The 16,761-nt window shown below is 39.8% G+C and overlaps 1 protein-coding gene and 1 long non-coding RNA gene across 3 annotated transcripts in view; both read right to left on the reverse strand.

Moving 5' to 3' along the window:
- LOC135419436 (uncharacterized) overlaps positions 1-16,761 on the reverse strand; it is a 522,870-nt gene that overhangs the window by 122,662 nt on the left and 383,447 nt on the right. The window lies entirely within an intron of this gene.
- Positions 4,520-16,761, reverse strand: part of BCHE (butyrylcholinesterase) — a 48,089-nt gene continuing 35,847 nt past the window's right edge. For both annotated transcript variants that reach the window (XM_064665782.1, XM_064665783.1), the window contains exons 3-4: positions 14,228-14,394; positions 4,520-6,952 (exon numbers count right to left, since the gene is read on the reverse strand). In XM_064665782.1, coding sequence (XP_064521852.1) covers positions 6,831-6,952; positions 14,228-14,394 — 289 coding nt within the window. In that variant the 3' untranslated portion in view covers positions 4,520-6,830. The remainder of the gene's footprint in view (positions 6,953-14,227; positions 14,395-16,761) is intronic.

Genomic DNA, 16,761 nt, shown 5'->3' on the forward strand with positions numbered 1-16,761 from the left:
AATTTTTGCAATCAAAATTATCCCTGCTACAGGATTACAATCTTGTTAAAAACAGAGTTGGGGAAAGTTCTAACTATGCTCATCACTGTAGTCCTGAAAATGAAACATGAAATGGGATGAATGTCTAGATACAATATATATTGAAAGATAACAAAGCAATGCTTTTTATTTTCTGCAGTTATAACTCCCAATTTTAAGAAAAAAATATAAATATATCTGTTTTAAGTCAGGAAAAATGAGACACGGTTAAGGTTATTGAATGACTGATGTAATTTAGTGACTGTAACAGTATCTATAAAATTGATATCTCTGTAATTAGTGAGTGAGAAAAGTTTAATATTTCAGAAGTATCATTTTGGATGTGTAATTTCAGCTACTCCTCAGTGCTAAATAAGGTCCCTGTGAATTACTTTCTAAACAACTCTTGATAAATGATCAGTCACATCTTTTGCTGCTTTTTCTGCATTAATACCCTAATTGTCTCACATATGAGATGGTGAAATAAGAGCAGGCTTAAAACTCAGTTGAAATGTATGTATTTTGTCAGAAGTGGTGCTGCACAGGCTCTAATAGAGAGAGGATGATGAGGTGCCCTGGAGTGATTAGAAATGCTGCAAGAGGGAATTTAATTTGGAAGATTGAGAGGTGTGGTGATAACTCCTTTCTGCCTCCACACTTTTACCACTACTCAGTCTAACTGAGGACTTCTGAATACTTTATGAATTAAAGAAATTAACCCCAGCACTCCCAAACTGAAGGGACCCTCCACACTATTTGTAGATGGTTCTAAACATCAGCTCCTGCAGCCATGGAATATCTTGAAGCAGAACTGAAAATAGCAGAAGGTGCTGTTCTTTTCCAGGCAAATATATGGATTTGGAAGGAATAGACAATTTTCAGTTTTAATATAGCAATGCTTTAACACAGCAATAATTACCTGGCTACCTCCAGATCCCTGAAAAGAACTACAGTATTTTTCAAAAGTGATATATATGCAATGGCCAGATTCAATAAATCCCAAAAGACAAACCCCACACACAGCCTCTGTAAGTGTCCTCAACTGAGAGGAAGAAAACTCTTTAATTGTTCACTATTGTGTTGGAATTAAGCTTCATTTTCCCTTCTAATTCTCCCTAAACTAACTGAAATCATTATGTGACTAAACCCTCCCTCCCTAGGCCAGCACTTCTTGCCTCCAAGCCTTATTTAATCTCACCTGCAATCCAATTAAAAGCCTCTCAAAACTTCACACCTGCACTAATTGTGGATTCACATCAGTGCTTTGCAGTCATTAAGTCTATGAGTTAAAGTTTTTTATGAGTGCAACTAATCTGGTTTATCAACAAAGCACTGGAAGTTTTCCCTGCTAAAACAGGATAATCAGTGCTCGGGCTCTGAGATTTCTGCAGGGGTCAGGAAGGAATTATCTTGTCTTACCAAGCATTTCAAAATGCCTAATTATGTTTGTTCATAAAACTTGCTCCTGAAGCGACTGAAATCCGAGGAAAAGCTTTTGAACTTTTAACTGTGAATGACTAACTTGGCTGAGGTGTTGATTTATGTCAGGAAGTCTTGTGAGTGTTTTATTCTTCAGTAAAGACCAAAAAGATACCGGGTTTGTGTTTTCAAAGTGGAACATTAAGCTTCCATCTTCATGTTGCTGGGATAGTTGGGACCCTATATTTCCATGGATATATGTGTGCATGGATGCATATTCCCTGAGAGGGAAGGTTGGGACCCTATATTTCCATGGATATGTGTGTGTGTGCATGGATGCATATTCCCTGAGAGACACATGGTGTGGTCCCCCCCAGCTCACAGAACAGAGTCAAGGTGAATAAATATCTGTTATTACCATGGTTGTTAATAACTGTGCACACAGTTGCCAAATTCCTGTTATAGATCCCAAAGTTCCAGTATGCAAATACTTAAAATTGTCTATTTTGCTAAAGATTTTCTTTTTTAAATTAAATTTCTTCCCCCTCATCCAACAGCAATCACTTAGCAATGGAAAACCCACCTAGAGCCATAGATAAATGAGGCTAAAGAAAAACAGAGCAAGGAGAAAGAGAGAAGTACTTGTAATTCAGCCAGGAAGCTTTTTTTTCCCCTTATAGATTCTTGCTCCTAATCCACCCAGAGTAAATCAACACGTTTGTGGCACGTACTCCAGCTGGAGCAGCCGTGGGGAACATTCCCAGCTGCACAGATCCCTTACACAGGTGCTGGGCTTTGGGCTCCCTGGCTGGCCAAGGGCAGGGAGTTTTTGGCAAATGCCTATAATTCCGTGGACTGGAAGAGAAAAGGCAGGGAGAGAGTGGTCAGCTGGCACCAGCACTTTCCATACAGCCCCAAGCCCGAGCCAGACCTGCCTGTCTCATTCCTAACCCCGTATTCTGAATCACTGTCAAATTCCTAAACTTATTTGGCAATTCAGTGGGAGGATTTTTGGCTGGAGTTACTGGAATGGAGACATTGGGATACTCAGTATCTCTGTGTATGCTACTAAACCCTTCAATTGTTCATTCTGGGACAGCAGGAGTTGTGGGGAGTCTTCTCCTTTTTTAGTTTTTTCCCCTCCTTATTTTCTGCTCTCCCCTCAGTTTTTGGGTTTTATTCCATTACCCCCTTTGTTTTTTTTCTTTAATTTTTTTTTTATTCCTCTCCCTGTTTGTTCATTTCCTTAATTCTCTCCCTCAGACATTTTAAACTATTTTTTTGCCCTTTCATTTTTTTTTACTCGTGATTTTTTTTCCCACCCCTTCCTTGTTTGTTTGTTTTTTTAATTTTTCCCTTTGGATCTTAACCACTTTTTCCCCTTATATTTATTTCCCCCATGCATTTATTTTGTTGTGGGTTTTTTTTTTTTTTTTTTAACTCCCTTCTTGGTTTTTTTTTGAGGGGGTTGTTTTTTGAGGTTTATCTTCCCCCTTATTAAATTTTGCCCCCCAGCTGGAGGGGAAAGGAAGGACAAGAGGATTCTGTGGCCAGGCTGGCACTTGGCAGTGAGAGCTCAGGCTGTTCTTCATGAGCTGGACACGCTGCAGGTGTAACTCAAGCACAGTGACGTTTGTTATGGCCCCTAAATAGCTGCTGCTGATGTTGCAGAACTGGTGCTGAGCCAGTAGAAATGATAAACCATAATTAAGCCCAAAACCACGACATTATGATGTTGACAGAGACAAATATACATCTCTCCTCTGTTAGTGCCACGTTCGGATCAATCCATGTGGGATCTGCACTCGAAAATGGGCCCAGTCACCTGCTGATGGTCTGTTGGGAAAGGCACATTAGAAGGGCCTCCATCAGGTTTTTTTGTAAACTGAGGTAATTTTCTCTCCAGCACTCTAATTAAAGTAATAATTATATTAAAAAAAGGGTTAGATTCCTTATGTTGCAAAGATACTTTTCCAGCTGGGAGCTGACAGAGACGAGTTGTCTGTTCGTGAAGACCTAAACTGGGCACGTCTGTCTCTGTGTTTATAGTGCACTAATCTCTGCTGTATAAATAACCTCTAGTGACCAAAAAAGGCCAAAAAGCAGACTTCCACTTCAACAGAAATTTGGCTTTATCAGTGTGATAAACTTGGAGCGAGGGCCAAGGTTTAGGACAGCAAGGCCTGAGCACCCACCCCAAAAATCCAAGCTGTGAGTGTCAAATCTGCAGTTGGGAGGATGCCTGGAAACCTTGGGAAGGCCTTAGTTGTACCAGACATGACTTTTGGTGCCTGAAGGCCCCTGTTCAAGGAGAAAAAACTTCAATATTGGTTGGTCCAAGTTGACTGGCTCTAGACAAAGTACTGTGAACATCCCAACTCTCTCCAGCAGCAGAACAGATGGGATTTCACTCAAATAATTCTTAGCTCTACTGACAGCTTATCTAACCCAAATTCCTTCAGACAAAACATTTAAAATGAAAAAAAAAAATTAAAAATGGTGGTTTTATTGAACGGTTTTGCTGGGAAATATCTGACTTCAGTCCCTTCTAAAATATGTGTGAAGTGTCTGTCATTTAACCAGTGTGCTGGTATAGATTATAAACCTAACGACAATTGGGTTAATGCCAACATTTTTGTTGGCACTGCAGTTCATTTTATTATAACCTTTCAGCAACTCCGTGACTAAATTCAGAATCCTTGCTTTGGATATCAAGAATGGTAAGAAAGAATCAACATATTTTCTCTGGTTTCACAGAAAAACTTGTGGGTTTTGGCTCTTATGAGTGAAAATAAAACATAATTGGCAACATCATATCTTCAGTGAGGCCTGAGTGAGACATCCCTCTAATATCCCTCTAATATTATCAGTGACACAGGTTTTTCTTTTTCTTCTTTGTTACCTTAACCATTTACATCCAGGTACTTAAGGCTTTCCTTTTTTGTATGTGTGAGACATGAATATATACATGATGTAGTGATTCCATATGGATGATAAATGGAGATATTATTTCCCAGCATGCGAATAAATAAAAAGCCACCAACTCACACCCAGCAAATCAGTAAAACCGCATCTCAAAAAGTGGTTTAACCTTTGTTTTATTCAAAAAAAGGATACCTTCCCAGCAAAATATTTTATGAACTGCTTCTCCACCTGTCCTTTCCAAAGGTTGTTTTACATCTTAATTGGCTCAGATATTTTTCTCCTCATTGATTAGGCTGATCAGACAGATGGATGGGGAAATATATCTAAGAAAAGGGTATCAAAAGAAACAAATGATGCTTTTAAATGTGCTGCTGGTGCTGTCAGTGCTCATTGTGACAGATCAGCACCCAACAAATCTATGAAGTCCAGAAATAAAATGGGCAGTGCCAGAACTGCTCAGTGATGGACAGAAAGTTCATCCTCCTGTGTTTATTTTCAGCAGCTCATCACCAGCACCAAGAATATTCAATAAATACCCAATGCACTATAGACTGACACAGCTCTCCATGCCATTATTAATAGCAGTAACTATGCTAATATATGTAATGAGCTACTTATCTGTGCTATAAACATGTAGGGCTGCATTAAAAGCACTTTTTAATCCCAGGTAATTTTAAGGTTTGATCAGCTTGTTCAAAAATCAGATTTTTTTTTTCGTTGTGGAGCTCTGACTGCAGCCTTTGAAATCCTGTGCTAAAAGGTGGTTTCCCATAATGTAGTCAGGAAATAATTGTGTTCTCTTGGAAATAATTGAACAGATGATAAGTCATCATCTCTTGCAGAACTTGGCCTTTCTGTATAAATAAATCCTCTCAGTGCAAGGATCCTGTGTGGTCAAACTGATTGCCAGAAAGAGAACACTCTCTGTTCATTATCTGGATCTCTTCACTCTACTCAATCCAAAGAGGCATTTTGTAAAAGCTTGCAATCACCAGAACAGAAAATAGATGCACTGAGATGTTATTGCATTTACAGAGAGCTCCAGGATAATTTATTTATGAGATGCCTTGTTGCTTTTACATACTACTTACGTTCATCAAATTTTTGGCATTTATTCTTCCCAGTTGGGCCAGTGAAAAGCAGCCAATTAAGGTGTTATTCAGGCATAAAAATTCCAGCCCCATCATCACAGAAGCAGAGAAGTAGGAAAGCGAATTATCCAAGGGTGGTTTTTTTTTTTCAGAAACTTCTAATAGGTTCAGCTCAGGTAGGCAGAAAGGGGTCTGGGAGGTGGCAGGTAGAGCTCAGAGCTGGGTCCTTCCCACCAAGGGCACAACGTTCCTCTGCAGTGATGCCCTTCCCAACCCTCTCCAAGAGCAGTTTTTGGCAAGGTTCCACTCCTGGCTGAGCACGGCTGTCGTGTCTGGCTCTTGATGAACCATTTGGGTGAAGTATTTGGACAATTTTCTTCCTGTGATCCGTGGGGATGTTCCTGTGCAGGGCCAGGGGTTGGACTCGATCCTTGTGGGTTCTTGTGGGTCCCTTTGAACTCAGCACCACGTTCTGTGATTCTCTGAACCTGCCACCACCTGTTCTGCAAGTGCAGAGACTTGTCTGTCGTGTTCCACGGGGCTGTCCCTCGACGAGGAGGCAACTCAGTGGACAAAAAATGTCATGATTGGAGCTTATCTCCACAGGAGAGACTTTGACCAGGTGAAGTCAGAGGGTGCCTGAGCAACAAAAAGCTCTGAGTTCATCACTTGTGAGTCTGTAGTTCCTCACTCCTTGAAAAACGAGGATGGGGGAAGCAGAGGTGTTTGGTTTTCTGCCTTGTTTCACCCCAGCACTCGCTGATGATTTAGGTTTTCAATACACAGTTTGAATCCTCTCCCACTGTGGCTCTGTCCCACAAATCTGGCCATGAAGGAAGTGATTCACGCTCTAATGGCAGCCCTAAAACTTTTTTGTCCAACAAACAAATATCATTTTGTGTGTCCAGCAAAGTTATTGTACCTTTATGCTTATGGCAATTCAGTTATGTCTGAAAGAAGATTTAAGTGTGGTGGTGTTTCAGTTAAAGATCAAACTCAGCTGTGTTTTGCATGGTAACACTGTAAACCACTGCTATTTCTATTAAAAAAAAAAATCCATTTTCCTCTAACAGATTACATTGTTTCTTTGAAGTGTGAATCTAAGTAGCTAATATTTATAATAACATGTACATCATTAATCTTCAGACTTTATAGTCCTATTTAACCCAGTGAAGCTTCAAAGGGTGCAGATGCCATACACTGTTTATTGAGATAGGAGGTAAAATCTAAATGAAAGATCTGAGGAATCAAAATTATATCTGTAACATTGTTTTTTAATCTGCAGAACACATTTAATTCCAGAAGTGGTACAAAGCTACCTGGATATTTGCCTGATGAACAGTTCTATGGACACACTGGAAAGGGTAAACATATTAATTAGAGCTTGCACAGCTCCTTCTTGCTGGTGTAATCATTAAATTGATTTTTCCAGTCTGACATGTAATTGTTCCAGCGATGGAATCCTGCTTTCCACTCTCGTTCTGCTTCATCAATATTTCCTGTAAAACATGAAATGGGTTACATTAATCTAAATTTGAATCTCTTTGTATGCTAATTGAAAAATAATTTTGATTATCAATGTCATCTGCTCCAAATACATTATAGGCTGGTCCTTTGCTTGTTTTCTTAAACCTGGAATGACTGAAAATTCAGTGATTAATGCTTTGTCTTTACTTCAGGAAGAAAGAACTGCAAAGATATCATTCTGGAACATTGCAGGGCAATAAATATACTTATTTATGGGCTTGTGGCTTTTGGATAGTACTTCTGTCCATCAAATTCATCATTTTAAACCCACTTTTTTATTTTTTTAGTCCTCAAAATATTCCTTTGCTTCAATATACTCTGCAGTGAGAACTCCATACCCTAAAGACTACAATATGTAAAATGAGGTAGATGCTTGTAAAGATAGAATGAAATCACAGCTTTATTCCAGGCAATTGCCATTAGTTTGAATGGAATCCAATAGATGGCCAGGATTTCACCCTCCCCTAGAATAAATCCCTGAGTTAAAAGCAAAAAGGGCCCAGGTTTGGAGGAGCTGTGAAATGTGAACTATGTCAACATGAAACCATCTTCTCTTTCCTGTTTCATCCCAGCCTATAAAGCATTTGCTGACTAATCCCGTGTCCCAAGGCAATATTTATTGCTAAATTTGTTATGAGCATCAGAGCAGAGGGTGAGGATGAGAAGAGTAATAAAAGTACATCATTTCACAAGGTTCTCAGAGTGTTTTACAGACCAGGATCACTCTCTCCAGCCCCCAAAAGTAATTAACCCTCCAGGGAAATGAAGTGACCTCTCAGGAACAGCCCATACAACAAGGATATCAAAGGTAACACATGAGGGCTGTGTCACACCCTGGGGCTCATTAGTTTGTAGCAGTTGTGGACTTTAGGGAAAAGTTTATAAACCACTGATGATCTCTGAATGCTTTATTCATTCTGGACCTGGCTGTCTGGGTGTCCCTGTTGCCATAGCTGGCTTCCAAAAAAACTTGGTAATTGTGTTCTGGAGAGAACAGTTCCATGGTTTCTTTATGCTCTTCTGACTTTATGTTCTTCTGCTGCAGTGGAGCACCAGCCCTTTCCCTCCATAAATACACCCTTTCCCCCTTTTTTATGATCTGCCAGCACTGTAAGTGTAGCTGGTGATGGGAAAATGAAATACTTTTGTGTTTTACACATCAGTAGAGAAAATATTCAGGAAAGAGAGTTAACTGAATCAGAGATTTAGTCTGGAGAAGCATCCAGTAATTTGGTTGCTTATCTGCAGTTTAGCTCAACATTTCCAAACCTTTTTGGTCTGGAAATCCAGATGGCAATTTAATGAGAGTTTGAAATGAGATTTACATTGCTTCTTGGTTTTAGTGAGACAAGAAATAAAACCAAGAGACTTTTTCTTGGGAAAGTTCTGTGCTTCTACATTGTTCAAAAGGGAAAGTGTGGAGAACAACTATGGGAAAAAATCGTTAAAAAATTAACCACACTCTTCTCCCTCAGTTCAAAGTTGTAAATAAGCTTGGTTATATCAGAGATCAAAGAAAAATTCAGATATTTTTAAATTTTTTTTTCTTCAGGCTACAGTTGCCATTAACTCAGAGAGGATTTGTAAGTGCTGGTAACACATGACTCAGAACTATGGGGAGAAGACACACACATCATTGTGCTTTCCTGATTCTAAGAACTCTCCTTTAAACATTTTTTAATTTAAAGATGTAGGCAGGGTCTCAGGTAAAGCCAAATTTTCCATGTTAAGTCAAATGGATTGGTAATTTAGTGTATGAAGCTGTGTTAATATTATTTGGAGAAAAATACCTAAATCATATTTCTTATCTTATTCTTGATTTTGGGTATCCAGTTTTATTTATCCAGGTAAAGCCTCCACTTATGAATTTAAAAAAGACCAGTTCCTTCTTTAATTATTCAGGTGTAGAGTGCTTGAAGTCTACCCAGACTTTAGAAACTGGAATATCTCTACCATAGACACATCTTGAATTAAAAGTCACTGTTGTAGGGTATAAATTATGAGGCATTTCTGTGCTTCTTAGAGATTATGGTGAAGAAAGGAGACAGCTAGAGAAAGCAGGCACCAAAAAATTGAGAGTAGCCACCATTATGAATCTAAAAGACAAAAGGGGGAAGGAAAACACTGAAATAAGAACTTGGATTCCAATTTGTTTGCTTTTTTTTTTTCTTTTTTTTTTTTTTTTTTTCCAGTGATAAGATCCAAATTGAAGTCACAAGTCAATGCATCCCATTATCACCAACATCATCAATCTCTTTGAGGCAACCACCCATGACTTAGATGAGCTGACAGCTGGGAGGCAGAGCAGGAAAAGATTAGAGAATTCGAGCTGACCCATAATTACAGCTCAGAGCTCTGGGTGACTGCTCTGGGCTGAACTGTCAGGGGGGCCACTAACAACCCCCAGGGGGGATTCTGCTCCCTGCAGTCATTTAGGCCACCCAAACTTTGGAGTAATTCTCGTTAGCCCAACGCAAAGCTCAGCGAAGCCGACAAGGAGAGAAGGGGAGATTCTGCAGGCAACGAGTCAGAGCTCTGAAAGGTCCCAGTCATAGAATCATAGAATCAGCTGGGTTGGAAGGGACCTCCAAGATCATCAAGTCCATCCCTTGATCCAACCCCGCTGTGGTTCCCAGCCCATGGCACTGATGCCACATCCAGTCTGTCCTTAAACATCTCCAGGGATGGAGAATCCACCACTTCCCTGGGCAGCCCATTCCAATGGCTGATTACCTCCTCTGGAAAGAAATTCTTCCTAATATCCAACCTAAACCTCCCCTGGTGCAGCTTAAGACCCAGCCCTCTTGTCTTGCTGATAGTTGCCTGGGAAAAGAGACCAACCCTCCCCTGGCTCCCCCCTCCTGTCAGGGAGTTGCAGAGAGTGAGGAGGTCTCCCCTGAGCCTCCTCTTCTCCAGGCTGAACAGCCCCAGCTCCCTCCCTCACACCACTTGTGCTCCAGTCCCTTCCCCAGCCTCGTTGCTCTTCTCTGGACCTGCTCCAGCCCCTCCATGTCCTTCCTGAGCTGAGGGCCCAGAACTGGACACAGCACTCCAGGGGTGGCCTCACCAGCGCTGAGTCCAGGGGCAGAATCACTGCCTTGGACCTGTTGGCACACTGTTCCTAATAATCCAAGGGTTCTTGGATTCCTCAGCAGTGCAGACACTGCATTTCCTATCCCTCCATGCAGCCTTTTCATGGCATTGCAGCAAAGTGACATTTATCACCACACAGTCCTTTGAGCTGCTGGATGTGCCAATAAAGTGCTAATCTTCAATGTATTTTTGTGTATTAACATTTAGATTGGGACAAAGGCCATGTAGCTGTTATGATATAATAGAATTAATAAGGGATGACAAGTTAGGATTAATTTTTGTGTCCTCAAGAGCTCATAATTAAAGGTACTTTAAAACTTCCTGATTCATTAGTGTGATAAATGCTGCAGGTTTGTGCTGTAGATTCTCGTGGTGAGAGTTTCACAAACGTCCAGGAAGGAGAAAACAAATAGGATCTACATTCTAGTATCTCTATTCAGTGTTCTTGTGACCCTGCCTTGAGACTGGAGGATCTCCAGAGGCCCCTTTCCAACCCCCTGTGATTCTCTGATTCTTTAAATCACACTCTCTGAACATCAAAACTTTGTTAACCCCAACCATATATTCATTTTCACTTGTATGTTTAAGAACTTCAGATTTCTTTCTTTATTGTTTTTCTTCTTCCAAACATCAGCAGAGCTCTCTGGGAGAGGAATTATTGTAAAGGCTGGGATCTTTCCAATGACACGGGTTGGAAGGTACTGGAGTCAGAAAGAAATCAGATTGTTAAGGTACAGAAACACACTGCCCATAGGTGCAAAGAGTAAATTTTACTCTATCAATAGGTGCTGTAGTATTGGTGAGGTGACTTCTGACTAGTTCACAATTCTGTGGAAATTTAAAACTAATTGTGAGGATGAATGTTCTATTTAGCCAAATTTTCAATATTCTTACTCCCCTGAGTGTTTAGCTCTGCAGAATCCAGACACTGCTTGGAGGATCACAGCAAACACAATTATTTTTGTTACTCACTGGCCAAGAGGTTGAAATTTCTCTGCCTCCACATCTGAAATCTTTTTAGGGTGGTTTTAAAACTTAATGTATTTATGGCACCTACTTTGATTTCTCTATAGATGATACATGATGCAGTAATATATATATAAAAAATAGAAAAATATGTATTAGGCACACTAAAATAGTAATGGACCAGTAATGGAAAGCTTGGCTGCCTGCAGCTTTCTATAATCAAGAGGAAGCAGGCATATATAAATAACTAGGGCTCTAGATGCATTAAAGATTGTGTTGAGGAGGTAGAGACTAACATAGATGCTTTTATAATTAACATATGATTGCTCTAAAAGCTACTTAAAAGTCACTTAGTGTTTACTGTCCCTCCAGTGTATTTCTTGTAGAACCAGTCACCAGCAAAACTTCTGGGGCTCGTCCCAGTGCTCTCACCCTCCAATGGAACATTAAATCTGAGTGCTCCCAGCTTGGCTGGGGCTGAGGGGGATGGAGGGTGTGCCCAGTGCCTTCAAAATGGGGTTAAAATCCCAGTGGAAACTGTGTCTACTTGGAATTTAGAGCTCATGTGAGGCAGGTCTAGGGCCAGTTTACTTATCTGGTGATTGTTACCAAGTGAGGCACAAAACTGAGAGCTCTGACCCAATGATAGGTTTGAGTGTTGAAACTCAAGGAGAAGACATTGAGAAATCTTCCAAAACCATACAAAGTTCTCTAGAGAGATCAAGGCCATGTTTTATATGTGGCTGTTACTCTTGTGTTACTGTGTGAGGTTTATTCTTTCCTTATTAATTTTTCTAACCCGTAACCGTGATTTTTTTTTTAATGTATCTGATTCAGTTGCTTGAGGAAAATGTAAATTATTTAACCATAAAGATGGCAGGGGCTAAATATTTTCCTCTCTCATATATTTTAACTACCTCGAGGAACTTGTCTTGCCCAGCCTGTGATGGGAACAGGCTTGTTCAGATGCAGGACATGTTTGGAGCTGGTCATTAAAAGCTGAAAAGATCTCAAGGGTGGCAAGGCTTGTGCTTGGATGGGTCAGGAACTAAACAAGTGGCTACCAAGCACATCCTGATCCCTTTACACTGAGAAATCATTGCAATTTCTGTAAAATAATGTGCTTTTGTTGTCCTCTTTGGGTTCTGCCTGATAGAATTCTACCTACCTGAACCCTACTTGAACTTGTAATAATGATAACATAAAATCTCCTTACTTCTTCTTCTCTGTTGTCTTACATCACCTCGTGTTAAAGCAACCTTTTTCTAAGACTATTGCAATGGAAGGAGTAATAGAAAAGAGACACCCTCAGAAAATGAGAAAATACATATATTTATGGGATTCACTGTCCTTTGGGCATAAGAGGAGAAAAGAAATGCAAAACAATATTTCAGTGAGGAGAATTATTGCAATATAAAGTATTATATCATGGTCTTAAGCAGACTTATAAAGAGATTTTTTTTTTGTCAGGATGCTATAACATTGTATAGGGATCATAATGGAAATACTATGTTTTTATATTTACAATATTTCAAGGACTGCCAGATGTAGACACATGACAAAACAGTGCTACCTCAACAACATTCCTGTCTCAGCTCTACATTAGGATCCAGACACGATGATTCTTTTCATTTTTCCTGAGAATATTCTCATGAATTTCTTGTAATTGGATGCTGTAAATTTATGTTGTAAATCACTGATTATGGCAAAAGTGATGTGTTTCTGTCTCCTGGCAGATCCTGGGTGTTGCTTTGTCATCCCTCCCACCACGGGACCATGCAAAGCCACTCTAGGGTTGGTCTCTGCCCGGGGATGTTCTCCCTCCTGCTCCACCCCAGAGCACTTGGTTGTGCTCAGCCCATTTGTAGGATACACATTTTTCCACAGGGATTCCCAGCCAGGTTCAAAAAAACACGGAAAACAGTTCAGTTCTCCTGGCTCAGCACAAACGACTTGTCAGAGTCTTTGAATCCTCCCCAAAATCCATCTGTAATTTGGTACACTGTGATTTTAAAATCACAGAGTGAGGCTCATAAATTATTCATTTTACCTACTGATTTTGCTTCTCCTGATTTAATTGAAAAACATCTGTTGAACTGAGAGGGGATAAAAGTTGAGCCATAATACAGTCATAGACTCAAATGAGGAAGGAATAAATTATTTCAGAAGGAATCATCTGTGCACCGTGACAGTTTACATATTTTTAAGACTTCGCATATTTTTAAGACTAGCACTCAAACTGAGCCTTACAGGAAGATTTTAAATTACTAATTAACATTTTAAACGTGTATCTTATTTCTGAAACGAGACTTTCCCCCAGTCAAACTGCAGAATGTGGTTCCAGAGCTGCAAAATCACTTTATAAAATCAATTCCTTTTTGAAATCCAAAGCACAGAGGCTTGGTCTGTTTGCTGGGCTTTGTGAAAATGGTGATGTTTGCCTGCTAAAAGTTTGAGTTCTCCCTGTTCAACTGGACTTAGAGTTTCACATAGCTCCTTATACTTTTCCAAGTAGTGAAATCTCAAACCCCCATTTTATACAGGGTCAGGTACAAATCAGTTGTTTGGTTTAGGCAGATCTTGCAGTGTCTGTTTGTCATCAATGGCTGACACTCCAGAAATAAAACACGAGGCTCTCACGTGAGATGGAAACCAGAATCCCCTCTTGGCAGCAGCAACACACTTAATATCCTCTGTGGATTAGCTGCATAATAATAGAATCCCATAAATAATAGATAATATAATCCAAATATAACAACCTTAGACACAAGAAGTTTATACAGAACATCTAAAGCTTCCAAAAGTCCCTCCTTAAACACTGTTTTTCCTGCCTTCTCCAGCATCCAGGAACCCAGAGCCTGGCAGCACCAAGGCTCTTCCCTTGAGAACAGGGATTTGCAGCACTTTTAATGCCTCACATTGTGGCTGCATCTGCATTTTGGGCCAGAGAAACTCCACATCACAAAGTCCTGGGCCTTGGTTTGTCCCCAGTTTTTGTCCTAACACCAAACAGGGTGGTGACCTCTGGAGAGAAGCACAGGGCACGTCCTGGGATCCTCATCATGGACAGTTTTATCCAATACCTGAACACCTCAGCTACAAATAACACAAAGATTTGAACTCAAGCATCACACTAATATCCTTGCATAAAAGTTTCACATAAAAGCATGCATAAAAGATTTTTTTACCTGTCATTTCCAGGACTTTGGGGAAAAAATATTTCCAGAATCGACACTGCTGAGCACGGAGTTTTGTCAGGATCTCTGGAGTGCTGGTGTTTAGTGTCAAATATTTCTGTTCATTGCTGGTGAAGGCTGGCCATCTTATTCCATTAATCAGGGTCCCATTAGGAGCCCTAAATGAGAAAAGAAACACTTCATTTGGAATGAGAAATCACCTCAGCACACCAGTGCAGCATTATTTGGTCTTACTTAACAGTTATTTCAGTTTAAATGTGTTAGTTTGGATTTACTGGTAAATCCAAACTAACACATTTAAACTGAAATAACTGTTAAGTAACAGGGGGGAAAAGGAAGGTAAATGTGATTTAGTCTCATTTGAAAAAAATATATTTATATTCCCCTTTTTAGGTGTTCTGGGTTCATCTAAGGGAAAAAGTTAATAAATGACCATATACAAACTACTTGGTGAATTTGGAAATTCTCACAGAAGATATAAATTTTTGTGGATTACTCAAGAACAAGCCAAGCCACAAGTCTGGGAGGTTGAGTGGTTTATGATTCAATTTGAAGGTTGCTGATCCCTTTAAATACATTGGACTAAATAACTGGGATAAACATGCAAGTAAAGCCACAAATAATGTCTAAACTTGAAGAGAAAACAATTATCCCTCGTTAAGCAGAACTGTTCCTCCTTGAATTATGTTGAGCCCTGTTAGTAGAGTGTCAAATGGGAACAATTTGAAATCTTCTGGAAATTGGGAAGAGGTACAGAGTGCTTGACCCTCTATAAAACAAGCTCTGCATGTTAAAGGATCACAGCTGTTGGTGCTAAACTAGTTTGATAAATATTTATCAAACAACAGAATTCATGAAGTTCTAGGGCCAGGCATCCAGTTTTTTACCTCCAAAAAAGACAGTACTAAATGAGGGAAAAAAATGGTTTAAATATGTAGAACAACAAGAGTTTTGCATTAAGGAACAAATGAGACAGAACATGATTTTCAGAAAAAGAAGTAGATAAGTACTTCAAACAGTCACAAATCACCATTAGCTCAGAAGAGGTTAGGAATAGAAACTAAACATCTCATTCCAGTGTAAGCAGAAGGAGCCATCCTCTTTTCTAGAAGCTGATATTGAGGAACCTGGGATTTAGGGCAGAACAACAGTAACTGATGATTCTTGGTGGGATCAATTAGGAACATTATTAGCTAAGTTAATTTGGTTCTCTCTGCTTTATTTTTCACCAGAAGGCAGCAGGCAAAGGGGAGTCCAGGGTGTGTGGAGCCCATTTTTGGTTTCTGCTTGCCAAAGGTGGAAATTGAGGTGCCAGGTGCAGGTGGGAGCAGTCAAAGCACAAGATGCAGCTGCTGAAGTAATATCAACATCTCCCAGTTAACTCAGAATTAACCAAGTTTTCAGACCAGATTTTAATATTCTGGAGTCTTTGGCACTGGCTGCTTAGAGAAACTATGTTGGGGTAAGAGCCTCAGCGTGTCATTTCCTCAATTGCTCCCTTCTTTATGAATTTTTCGTGACTAATTCAGCTCTGATTAACCTGCAGCACCTTTTTAAGCTGCACATTTATTTGTGGCTCATGAGAATGATGACTTAAGCAGAGCTGACTTGCACTTCAGTTCAAGATCAGAACACTAATGGTGCTGTCAGTATTCATTTAACAGCTTTTATGCTATGAAATAAATCATGACATCCCACATTATAATTTCCAGGTGTGTGGGGGGATTACACAATGGCTCAATGGCTACAGATGTATTTTACTAAAAAGTGATTGAAAGAACTGTCAGATGAACACAGCACTTTGAAATCCATGAACCTGCTGATTATGCCATTCCCTCTGCATTTCCAGGAAGTTTATGGCTCAGAGAAATGTCCAGTAATTTCCTTCTTAGCTTCATTATTGAAAATTTCCCAAGTTAAAAAGCAGCTCCCAGTCAGAGCAAAATGGAGATCACAGGAGCATAATTTTGAACGGGGAAGAACAAGTTATGATTATAACCTCATTGTTCCCTCACAATTGCTTTCATTCCTTCTTGCTAATAACTTCATGATGAGAATTGCAGTGCCCAGAATAGGCTATAAAATTCCCTGTTCTTTGCACCAAATTCTGAGTTTAATAATATTCATATAGAAAAGTAAAAAGTATGGTGAGAATATCCTTAGTGAGCAGGAATCCAAAACACTGCACAAACTTCTGTCCATCTGTGTTTGGATGGACAATCTTTGCTGATACATCACAGGAACTTGTTTCTTCTGACAAAAATAAGTTTGATTTCCATGGAAATCTCCATCTTATCGTCTTTATCAGTTCCTCAGACCTCTGTTTTTTCATCTTCTGGTACTCCTTAGCCATCTCTGCTTTACTACCTTCCTGTTTTGCCCTCTCTGTGCTGACACTGGGGCCTGAAGATGTGTCCTGACAGTGTTTGGATCGTGCAGCTTCAGGGAGAACTTTTATCTTCTGCATCTGCCTTGTCAAATCATCCTTCTTGGACCTCTCTCCAGATCTACAAGCACTAGGCAGG

This window comes from Pseudopipra pipra, chromosome 10 (genome assembly GCF_036250125.1).
Source record: "Pseudopipra pipra isolate bDixPip1 chromosome 10, bDixPip1.hap1, whole genome shotgun sequence".
Lineage (NCBI taxonomy): Eukaryota > Metazoa > Chordata > Aves > Passeriformes > Pipridae > Pseudopipra > Pseudopipra pipra.